This window comes from Belonocnema kinseyi, chromosome 9 (genome assembly GCF_010883055.1).
Source record: "Belonocnema kinseyi isolate 2016_QV_RU_SX_M_011 chromosome 9, B_treatae_v1, whole genome shotgun sequence".
In the NCBI taxonomy this organism is placed as follows: domain Eukaryota; kingdom Metazoa; phylum Arthropoda; class Insecta; order Hymenoptera; family Cynipidae; genus Belonocnema; species Belonocnema kinseyi.
Window position 1 is genome coordinate 43,388,824 of NC_046665.1, and position 13,117 is coordinate 43,401,940.

A 13,117-nucleotide genomic window follows, 5' to 3' on the forward strand; every position below is an offset into this window, starting at 1 on the left:
GGAAGTTGTCACACGAATTCGTTTTTGGTCCACTGTGAGCAAACGCGGCACCCATCGCGCACAGAGCTTCTTCATGCCCAAAACTGAATGCACGATATTGCCTACACGTTCCAATGATATGCCAACAGCATTAACTACCTCTCTCAATTTCACTTTGGGATCATTCAACATCATATCATGGATTTTTTTGACATTTTCTGGTGTAGTGACCTCTTTTGGGCGTCCAGATCGTTCAGCATTAACTGTGCTCGTACGGCCACAACGAAACTCGGTAAACCACTTATAAATCGTTCCAATCGACGGTGCAGAGTCCGGGTAATACTTATCCAGCTTGGCCTTGGTCTCGCATATCGTTTTCTTGTGAAGATAGTAGTGTTTGATCAAAACTCGAAACTCAGATTTTTCCATATTAAAAAAAAACTCGGAGGTTAGTCGCTTCTCAGTGCTGTAACTTGTAAATGCGTAAACATAAATGGCTGAAGCTTTGACAGGCATCATTTGAAGGATCAAGCTCGACGAAAATGATTCACATTAGTGAATACTAATGCCATCTCTTAGAATTTTCAGGTACTTATCAGACTGCCTAGTAAATCAAAATCTTTTAAAATTGCTTGTTTTGAAAGTTACAGGAGCCTGAATTACATTAAAAACTGTAATACAAAATACTGGAGTGTTAAATTCGTTGGAAATGTTTCGAAAAATAATACGTTCTTTATTCCTCCTGAAAACTTAGCTAAATAAAGTTAGCCTATTCTTAACGGGAACGAAAAGATAGCCTATTCTTCGTAGAACCCATCGATATATCAGTAAAAATAAATTTTTTTCGTGTTTTCCGTTGCTGATTGTACTTGTGTTACGAAAATTTTCTCACTTCATCGTGACGCTGTAGACAAGATCAGAATAAATTATTCTCCTAACCTCACTGAAACTTTCGCCGAAATATGCTTGATTTTTTACCGTTTGCAAGTTTTACCTGCAACAAATTCTAACTTCTGTTTTTTCTGTGTTGTTTTAAATCTGGTGTCCCAATTTATAGCTCGAATTCACTCATACTTTGACGTTTTCTCATTGCTACTAAGGATGCCGTAGCAGACGACAGCTTTTATTCAGCCCTGCGCATCTGAAAACAGAATGGCGATCCCTTAGTGTTCTAAATTTTCGTAAAAAAATATTGAAATGAAAAGAATGTTCCAACCGATGTATATAAATGCTAATGGAAAACATGAATTAATACGTCACCCAATAAACTTGGTAAAGTAAAATATTATATTTGTATTTGAATAAAAAGTTAAATACAATCATTTTTAGATCTGAAAACGCAGTAAATAATATTTATACCAATAAATTATGTATATAGTTTTGTGAAAAAAGTTTTAATAGTATACAAATTCAAACTTAATATTTGTGGGTTTAGCGAGTAACTACACTATTGAATATAATGAGAAAAATGTAATTGAAATGAAATTAAATTTTTATTCATGAACATATAACATAAAAATATGTAAAAAACATTTGAAATAGTTTATCCTATAGTTTACATTTAAAAAAAACTATTTTTAGAGGAACAAATATAAATTATAATTTTATAAAGCGTCCGAAATGTAAATATAATCAATGTTTTAACATCTTATTTTTAAATACTTAAAAGAATATAATGATAAAAGAAAGCAATTAAAGAAATTGATTTTTTTTTATTTTTCGCTGATTATTAAAGAAAATTGTTTCAAATTTAAATTTAATTTAATTTAATTAGAAATACATTATATCTATTATATATTCATTAGCGAGAGTATTCGCATCGTTACTTTAAACTTAGTACTATCCAAATTTTTCTCCGCGATTTTTTTTACATTCGATTGATAATATTGTTAATTTGTTTTCAAAAATAAACTTTAAGAATCATATTTCACTTTTCATTCAAATTCAAATCTAAGATATATTCCACTTTGCCAGGATTATTGTACGACCATATAAATCATATTTTGTCTTCAGTATTCATAGAAAATGATTTAAAAAAAATTATTTTGAAATGTTAAATGAGTAGCATTGTCTTAATTTCAAGAATTTGTTTGCATGTGAATAACATTTTGTTTTCTAAAAAATTTAAAAAGTGATTTAGTCCCATTGCTTTCTATGTAAAAACAGGAAGTGATGGGACAACTAGCGCCACGCTGGAGATATGAGGCACTAATCAACTTAGAACAGTTGCGGGGTCAAGTTAAAATCTGAAATATGGAGAGATGCACAGGGCTGCTTTTATTCCATCGTAGGAGAAACTTTCGCCAAATAGCATGCAAACTTTATCAGCTGGAAATTTTACACGCAACAAAATTTAACTTCACTTTTTTCTGTTTAATTTTTTCACGGAGATACAAGCTTTGCTGTCAATTTACCAATGAAAGGAAAAATTAATTTCTCATTTCAATACTTCAGAATTAATCTTGTAAGCACGAAAAATTCTAATGTGAATAATTAAATCTATTATTTGTTTAGACATTCATGATGTTTAAAACTCAATTTATGAATCGAAAATTAAAGTTTTGTATTGTTCTTGTTTTGAAATTGACCGGCGACATGCATAATAGACCAAATGTAAATAATAAATTAGCGTATGGTTGATGTATAATGATGATTAAGACTGCTACTAATAATAAAACGTCGTTTGCACATTAATAATAATTTTAATGTGGGCGCAAATTCATTATTATTTTTTGAATAATCATTCAAATTAATATAATATATTTTATTTTAAAACAAACAAATTCTTAATTTTGTTTAGCTGATATCAAAAGTATTCGGTTAAAGGATTCTGGTTGCCATTAGAGTAACAAATAGGTAAAAATATAGAGCTAATTATAGTAAGATACAGGATGAACGACGAAAAGTATTTTTTTCTATTTTTATAAGTTGTCTCTGACATAATATAGAAGCATACGAATAAATGAGTTTAGTTGTTACGTAGACGTTTCTTTCATATTGTATTATTTTAATTATACTTATATTAACATTATCATTAACAATAAAAAAAAACATTTATATAAAGAGAGCAACATAATAATTACATCTTGCAGAAAAAATCATGAAATTCTTTACAAACTACATAGAAAAACTGTCATAAAAATATTTGTGATAGCAATTATGTAACTCACAAGAATTTACAGCGTGAAATATTGTATAATTCTTTTAATTCAAAGTGAAATATTGATGTCTTAGTTATTTTCGGGAGAGTAAGAATATAAGTAAAATAATAATTTTTTAAAATAAGGAATAACATGAAGAAGGCTTCGTAAAAAAATTTAATATACATATTTTTATTGTCAAACCTGACAAAAAATCTGAAAATAAAAAGGGACAGCAATAGCGTTCCATTTTCTCTATCGCAGTGAGATTCGAACTTACGACAACACATTAAATACTGAATTTGCATTCTGAAATATAAAGCTATGTGTGCACAGTTGGGAGTGTACCATCTGTTTACGTGAGAACGTTATTTGGGTACCGTCTGTGGACGTGCACGCAGTGAGGAGACTCCCAATTGTGCACGTACACAGTTATGGCACAACTGTTGTGCCAGTGGCCAACAACTTGCACAGATGTTTCGTGCACAGTTGTAACACCCATAGGTTAAGACGTGCACAGTTGGGAGTATCACATCTATGCACTTGAACCGTTGGTAGGGTACCTTCTGTACACGTCAAAAAAATCGACATGCACAGTAGGAAGCTTTCCATCTGAGCAGATGCATAGTTAGGAGAATCCCAACTGTGCACGTCTAAATTTCAAGGTACAAATTTAGGAGTGTCCCAACTTTGAACGGCGAAATTCAGACATCCACCTATGAGCTCGGGTACAGTTGTCCATGTGGCTATCAGGTGCACAGCTGCGCTCATGCACAGTTGTACTCTTTCAAAATATTTCAAGAACAAGTCACTACTGCAACATCCTTAAAAAAATCTGATTCTGATTTGAATCTGATTGATTTCTGAATCTAATTTTTTTTCAGAAATACCACTCATTATTCCAATTTCAAAATATCAATAATTATAATTGAAAAACATAATTTTTTCTTGTATTCAATGTTTATATCATTTTATTTGACTATCTATTTAAATTTGAATATTTATTTTATTCTTATGATATATAAATTACATATATTTAATCTCTCCCTTTTACGGGTTTAAGGGCCTCCGCTCCCTGTACGTATATTTACAATTCCATCCTTAGTCTAACTTAACTACTACTTACATTCTACTCTTTCGCATTACGTAGGATAAACAATAGTAACAGTAGTGATATTAATTCCTTAAAGGAGCGAGCTTCCAGGGCCTCCGTTTTCTCGTACCATAAAAAAATGCATTTTCCACGATATTGAAAACAATTTTCGTTTTTTACTATCCCTTTTCAGGATCACCCGTTTGGCTCTGCTCTACTCCCTTGCTTTCCCTTACTTCTTCCAATTTCTTCATCCACATCACTCCCTGTCCGCTACCATCCAAGATCCATCTTACACACTCATCCACACTCAACTGTCCCTCTTCCTCTCCTATACAACTCTCTAATACATGTGCCCATGACTCTATTTCGTATCCACATACTCTGCATAAATTCTCTTCATCCATCCAACATCTGCATGCTCTCACTCCTTCTCCCATTCTGAACCGCACAAACCCTACTCCATTTTTCTTCCTTTTTCATTTTTTGCAGATATTCTGGTTCCGTCAACCCTTTGACCATCATATACCATCTATTGTACCTCGAATCTATAATCTTTGTCCATCTCTCTTCTCCTTGTTTAACCAATAGCTCTAACTCTATGTCCTGCCATTATTCAAAAAGACATCTTGGAGTAAAAGTGGTAAAGGTTCAAACCCCCCCCCCCCCCAATTTTTCGTAAGGTTACTTTCTGATCTAATCGGGAGTTGAAATACTCTAAGCTCTTGGTCTATGTAACGTGCGTAGGTTTTTTCGATTACGTTTTTCTCGAGAACGGCTAAAAAGTACATCTTATTACTTTAGCATAATACAAGTTTAAAAGCGATCAATTACTGTAAGATATATGCATCAGAACGCATTTCCGAGTTGTTTAGGTTCCCCTGATTCAATTACAATTAGTATAAATTTTAGATTAATAAAGTTGACCCCAGTATTTAAAACTTTGAAAAAACAAACTTGTATTAATGAATTTATGAAAAAGTATTTATTAAATTAGTAGATTTTGACAGTGAATTAGCATAAAACAGATGACTGACGACAACTTCAACAGAAATGAAAAATATAGCTGAACTGATAATTCTGATAAAAACTATGGCAAAAGGACGATCAACAACATCAATTTCAGGTCATGGACATCGCCAAGAGATTAATTCACTCTAATTTCCATTTGTCCCCGGTTTCCTGTTCCACCATCCTGATTGCTCTAACTATAACTCACTCCCTTTTATAATTTAAGACCTGTTCCGAGCTCTAATGGCAAAAACCACAAAAGAGAATTAATAGCTTCAATCTCTTCAAGAGAAATTTACGTGATGAAAATGAGTAATTTCGAACATAACTCTATAATCGGAAAGTGCGAACCGTGATTATGTGCAATAGTACTTAACATTAGTCGCGAAAGGCGAAATCGATCGATCCATAGATTTCCATAAATTCACCTTGCCCCTGAGGGCGAGCAGGTTGTGCAGTAGTAGGCGTCCCAGAGCACCGCACGCGCCCCACCCGCCGACCCTGGAAGCGTCGCGACGCCTCGGGTGCCCAGTGAGAGGGTGCCGCTCGTACGTCTCGCAAGGCTCTCCTCTCTTACTACCATTTTTATTTTCTAGTCGAGTGTCAGTTATCAAAGGACCTTCCGCCATTCGAAGTATGCTTATGGTGAACCTCGAGAAGAAACTGCGTGACCTCGTTGAGCAAAATCATTTTCCCGGGACCTCAGAATATCCAAAATTCGATTATAGACAGTGCGGCGCGCTTCAAAAAGGAAAAACTTCAGGGACAGCAAAGTTGCCCGTGAATATTTCAATTCGCATCGATCCACGTTGACACGTGCAATGTGCTTAGTCCTTCTATTCATCCGTATCTGGATCGTTTCTATCTCTACGTCACAGTTTCTTTACATATAGTACATATAGATATATATTTTATGTGTACTCGTATATAGATACAACATATATATTTATATTTACATTCATAAAGAGGCACGCTTCAAAATTGGTCTCATAATCTCCCACGTATGAATTTTTTTAAGTTCTCTTGTGCTGTGAGGTCACTGTCAATGTCAGTATGTTAATTGTTTCTAATGTGGTACAATAATTTTTTATTGTGTGTTGATGAGTTTTTCTGTGTGGCAATTCTAACGTTGTAATGATGCTTTTCAAATTCACACTCTTTAAATTTTAATTAGTTGAAATGTTAACTAATTTCAATTAGTGGCTCAATTCTAGATATGAATCAGTGGTTTTTGCAGAAAAGTTAGTTATTGTTACAGATACATTGGTAAAAAATAACTTTTCCATAGCTAGAATTGAGCCACTGATTGAAATTAGCAAAAAAAAATTCTGATTGGAATTTATAGAGCATGTTCACTTTATATGTACAGAGATGGAATGTATTTTGGTTGTGCTTCATTAATTAAATAGGTTCATTTATATTAGTCCTTTTCAGAAAATCGTCACACCTTAAAATTAATTTGGATTAAATGCAAACAAATGTATCCGATAAATTTTTCTCAATTACAGGAAACTTTTACTGAATTTAATGTATGGGAATTTAGGTTTAATAATTTTATGTGTTTTTTACATTAAAATTTCAACACAAACAAAATAGTTAATAACATACGATGATTACTATGGAAATTTCTCTGATACTAAGAAGGAATATTCAACAGCTTACAAAAAAAATTCAGTTTACAACTTTTCGTATTTTTAAAAGATATTTTTTACCAGTACACGTTATTAAACTTGAAAATATTTAATTGCGAGAGTATTTAAAAACATTTGGTTGTTTTGTTTTGCTTCTATTCTTAATTTAATGACACTATCGCGGATTTCTTTGTAACACCACGTATCGGAATCCACTAAATCCGAAAAACATAGTTTTTAAGTTGGTGCCAGTATGTCGGTGTTGCCGTTGTTGCCGTTGTTGGGGTCGCTGTTGTCTGTATACCACATAACTTTTAAAAGACTAACAAGATTAGATTGCAATTTGACACACAGTTGTAGGGGCCAAAAAGAAAAATCGAGTTCTACAACCAAACTTTTTTTTAATTAACGGTTCTCGTTTTAAACACACACAAAAATAATAAAAATTAAAAAATTAAATTTTTGGAAGACCAACACAAGACTAACATAAGTTTAAAAAATGAAGCATAGAACCTCTTTAGGCTAAAATGCGTATTTTTTGTCTAAACCGTAACAAATAACTTTGAAAACAAAAAAGTCTAATTCATGGAAAAATGACATAAGATGCATTAAAATATTTAATAACAAAATTGGGTTTGTGTTTGATAGGATGCGCATTGTTTTTAATTATAAAAACGAGATAATGAAAATATGTCTGTTAGAATACCAATGCATATTCAGAATTGTAATAGTATACATTTATTGTAATGATACATTTTTCAGGATAGCTGAGGATAAAAATTATTGCAAAATAAAGAACAAAATTTCAAAGTAATATTGAAAAATAAATGTTTTACTTTATTTTGCGATATCTGAATAAGCAGTCCCGGACCGAGGTAAAGAATTATAAAATAAATTTGAAATAATAAAGTTAAACATAATATAGAAAATTTTTCATATTCAACTATACCAAAATGTGTTTATTTTACTCAATGCAAAAAAAAACATATTTGTTGCACACTTTCAACAAATTTTAAATTAAGCAACAAAAATTAATTTTGAAATTCTAATTTTATATTAATGTTCTTAAGTAATAATCGTACATGTAAAAAATGCCAGAATTTTTTAAACAATAGGCAATTTTTTGAGTTTTCACTTTCAATTTTCAAATCCAAAGAACAATCAGAAGATCTTCGATCAAAAAAAGGTTTTGCATATAAAAAGTTGGTACGGGTGAGTAACTTCTGTCGGGTATTACAATTCAATCAGAAAAAAATTGAAAAACGAACCGGCCTAATGCATTCTCAATTAATGTCAAATGTTTGCCAAAACGAAAAAAAATTACAATGTCTTCGCGATCTTTAATGAAGGGCCAATTTAATTTAATATTCAAAATTTAAAATGTATTAAAAAACTTTTATCTTAGCTTAGCAAAAAATAATTTCTAATACAATACATCCATTATAAAAATCTGAAAAAACAAGATACTTTAAAGAGAACAAAAGAAAAATTGCAATACCTTTTTGACTATGCCTAAAGTGCGACTACAAATATCTCATGAATATTCAATCCACTTATAATATAATGACATTTTAGATTAAAAAGCAATTGTTTCGTAGCCACCAAACTTGTTAATACTATTCAACTTTATAGACGCTAATTTTTTAATCTACCACAACATTATAACTTTAAATTTTATATCCCAAATAATAAAATAATATAATTCTTCGCGTATGCCAGCTTTAAAAGAATGGAGTTCAAAACCCCTAGAGAAGAAAATTTTGTTTTAAACTTGAGATAGGCCACATTTGACCTCAAAACACATTTCTAAACTATAAAAGTTGTAGGGAATACTTTTCATGATAATAAAAGAAATTCCTGTTACATGAATCAATATTCTAAAATACTATCTGAAAAAAGAAAGACAATACTATCTTTTAAATTTTTCTTTATTTAAAAAATCCATTTTTATTTTAAAAAGGATGCATTTGAAGCGTTGAGCGTATGAAAACGTATATTAAAGTATTGTTTCCATCAACGATTATAATTCTTAAAATTTTAAATGCAGGTTTTCAAGTTCTTTCTGCACTGTTTACTATGAGTAAGAATAAAACAAATCTATTTTATTTTGTTGGTACAATAAAAAATTATTTTGCTGGAGAATAGAAACATTTGTAAGGAATAATTCTCAATTTTTATTACTTAATTTTTAACAAATTATATGGTAAAATCACATATCATTGAGAGAGAATTTTACTATTTGGAAGATAAAACCATATTAAAGGTTTAGGCTGAAATAAATCAATTATATTTACTCGACAAATGGTTCTCGCTTGATAAATTGGTTCCTTTACCTGACATTCATTGATTGGTGAGACAGTCTAAAAAAATCTAAAATACTTTTTTTAATGCTTCATTACATAGTATTTTAATTATTATATCTCCAATTTAGGCCATTTTAAACAATAAATTTTTCCAATCGACTTTTCTTTACAGATCGAATGGAAGGCTGAATTTTCTTCAATACATGCACAAATTCTAGATAATCTAAAACATTTTGAAATAGAAAAATAGAAAATATTCGAAAATCCAATCTCCAAACTTTTAATCTTGGCAGCACGGAATTATTTGTATTGGCACGGAGCCGGAGAAATTCTACCAAATTATAATCAATATCTGAAGCCTCTACATGGCTAACTCTACACGCGGGGACTCTACACAATAAAAATTTTTTAGCAAATGGAATATTGTAAATTCCTACTAAACATAGTTTAATCTTCGTTGCATCGCAAAACTCTAAAAAGATACTGAGAAATTGCTGAAGCAAGGCCTCAAAAAAAAAGACCCAACAGCATTAAGTCTAGCTTTTTTATATGGTTTTATAAGAAATTAAGTTTTTTCAATTTTTAAATTACTATTGCGAATGTTAATATTTCTTGGCAGTCTTGAGTCCGACAGGAAATTAAATCAAAATTTTTCGAAATACTTTTCTAATACAATAACTTCCCACATCATACAAACGTTTCTGGTAAAATAAATATATATTTTTTGTAAATGTAGACTTTAATTTGACATATGCCAAAAAGGGCTCGATGCTGTTATTCTTTAAATATTTCAAACGTTTACAAAATATCCAAATATAATAAGCAATAAAAAAAAAGTCTAGTGCAAAAATGCTTTAATAACCTTAATGGTAAAAAACAGTTTTTGCTACACAAAAACCTTCATAAAAGGTACACTTTTTCCAATTATTCTATTCTTCAATATTACTTTCGCACACAGTATTTAACGTAAAATGTCACTTTTTAAGCAATAATTAAAAACGTTTTAAACAAAAAATTGAATTTTACTTATTTTAAAAAGAGCCTAATAACTTTTTCCTTGAAATATTTTAAACGTTTAAAAAATATCTAAAAAAATAATGAAGAATAGATCATAGTCTATTGCATAAGACTTAAATAACCTCAATTTTCAATTTATTCAATTAATTTATTATCATTTTTTACGCCGTTTTTAATGTGGAATAATATTTCCTGAAAAATAATTTTAAATATTGAAAAAAATAATTAAATTTTGCCCATTTCAAAAAGGGGTTGATACTTTTTTTTCCTTAAAATATTGCAAACATTTCAAAACAATTCAAAAGCGATAAATAATACAGAAAAGTTGAGTGCTAAACGCTTTAATAACCTTAGTAACTAAAGTTTGCTAAATGTGTGCTGAATTTTAATTTTACCTATTTAAAAAAAGGGCTGGATACTTTAATGCCGTTTTGAATATAAAATAGGAAAATATATCAAATAATATCTGAAGAAAAAGGTATTCTGTAAAAAAAGTTGAATGCAAGAACATTCACGTTAAAATTGATCCAGGCTCACCGTGCATACCTTATTATTTGCTTCATTAATATCCTACAGCAAAAGGATACATACGTCATACCTTATCTGTCACCCATCTCGTCATATCCATACAAATATGGTAAAAATTCACCCAAACGTTTTCTACGTGTAGCAGATATGAAAAAAGCACCTAAATATTCTTCCTCAAATATTGGGCAATATTAATCTCTCAATAAGAAACTTAATCGAACGATTAATCAAGTTTAGTATTAAATAATTATTAACATTTAGAAATAACATTCAGAAATGACATTAGAAAATTTAAAAATAGCCAATAATGAATAGATTAAATATTTCCTGGTGCATATAATAATAGAGATAAAAAATACACTGACAGCTGTACTCACGCCAGACAGTTTCTTGAGTGAATTATCGTCTAGCTGTCAGAGGATAAAGAAATTCTTTGAGTAGCAAACAAAATAGAATAGTTTCACGAATCGTAAATAAATACTTGTTTTCAATTAATTGTATGCAAATATCTTTACTTTTTTCATTTAGATCAATACTTTGTAATACAATTTCATAAAATTTGTAAAGTACTAACCATTTAAAACGTCGAAGTCTAGGTAAAATAAATATATAGCTCTATGTATTACTAAATTATTTTAGGTCACGAACTGCAAATATGCATATATATATATATATAGTTAATATTTGCAACATAATGCCGCTGTAAGGTCGAACACGTGCTACGCTTTTCTAAGTAAACAATCGTCAATCGATTCCACTGGGTTATCGTATTATTTCTGCAATTGATATGCTATTTGATATAAACAAAGTCTTTTTCTTTTATTTTAACAATGATTAATGAAGATTATATTTTATTCCATTTTAATTTACTTTTTCGAACTATTTTTTCGTAAATGAATTCTAATTATGAAAGATTCTAAGTATAGTCGGGAATATTCTAAACCCATTTTTACTCAATATTTTCCACCAGATATTTATGCATACTCTTTCATCGTTACGCTGATAAATTATAATTATATTATAAAATCTCTCTTTATAGAAAATGAATAATTTTAATAAAAATAACAGCTTTATGTTTCTACACAAACTTCATGCGCCTGCAAATACATTTTAAAATTTCATTAGTTTTATCTTTATTTTCTCTTTGAATACACTTTAAAAATGACAACAATTGTAAATTTTTTAAACCATAATCTGGAGGCAGAGATATCAAAATGATTATGAAACTCGACTTGGTAGTTTGTGGCCAATTTTATTTGAAACTAAGTGCTTTATACACTTTATCGATAGCTCTTTCTTTAATAGTAAGAATATCACGTGAATAATTATTTTAAGTTTTGAAAGAAAGTTTTCTTTATTAGACTAGGAATTGCAAGAGACAGAATTTCCTTATCCAAAAAACGTTTCACTTTATCTCGGCTATAGATATCTAATCTTCTCCCTAAGTTCCTGCTCCACTAGTTCTACAAATCATGTCATGTAGCACAGCTTCTATAAATATAACGATATGCTATATAAAGTACGAGGACGACTATTATGTAGGTACTAATGTCATGAACAAAGACCGTTATCTCCAGATCAATTCAAGAGGTTGCTATTAATGTCCATCGATTAGCACTTTGATATTGCCTTGTCGAAATTGACGTACTCTTTAACATATCTTTTAATGACTCACTACATAAATAATTCAAACATGACCCTTGTTAGTAAGACAACAAATAAAGGTTAAAATTCATTTGGAAAGGTTCTATGGTTTATATCATATTTCAATCATATCAAATAAAAAAGTTGAATTATATTTTTAAATCATCTTATCAGATTAATTTGGTTTTAAAGTAATCAAAATGATTGCAATGTATTCAACATGAATTTAGGAACGCAGTTTTAAAAGTTTGCTTAAACACAAGTTGTGCTAGAATTAAAATTAAAAAATGTTGCCAATATCATCAAAATGATAGTTGCGGTGGGTTATATTCCATCAAACAAACGCACCTTCGCTACTGTACAAATTCATCTGACGAATACTTTTTGGAAACAAACCCATTAGGTTAGGATTTTTACATTCTTTCAGCGCATTAAAATATTAATTTCTTATAAATAGATCGAGTGAAGTAAAAACACATGTTATCCTAAAATGAAGTGGCATCGATTCTCAAAAATTGAACCATAAACGCGGGGACTCTATACATAACAATCGAATTAAATGATTTTTTAACATTTTAATTTTAAAATTCCCACATGATTTGATTCTACGAGGGTAGTTCAATAAGTCCTTAGAATGAAGTATAAAAACAATTTTTTTTGGGTAAATTGTTTTTATTTTTCAACATAATCTCCTTGGAGCTCTATACACTTTGTCAATCGCTTTTCAAGTTTTTTTAATCCTTCAGAAAAGTGCGTTTTCGGAAGTTCCTC

General features: G+C 30.1%; 1 protein-coding gene across 7 annotated transcripts in view; it reads left to right on the forward strand.

Moving 5' to 3' along the window:
* The window catches only part of LOC117179576, a 70,969-nt gene that overhangs the window by 28,165 nt on the left and 29,687 nt on the right, over nt 1-13,117 (forward strand). Inside the window, exon 2 of one of the 7 annotated variants that reach the window (XM_033371514.1) lies at nt 5,820-6,003. The exons of 2 other annotated variants lie outside the window; for them this stretch is intronic. In XM_033371514.1, the coding sequence (XP_033227405.1) occupies nt 5,860-6,003 (144 nt within the window). In that variant the 5' untranslated portion in view covers nt 5,820-5,859. Of the gene's footprint in view, nt 1-5,819; nt 6,004-6,130; nt 6,298-13,117 lie in introns of those variants that run through there. 4 more of the 7 variants (XM_033371524.1, XM_033371523.1, XM_033371515.1 and 1 more) reach the window with 4 other exon arrangements.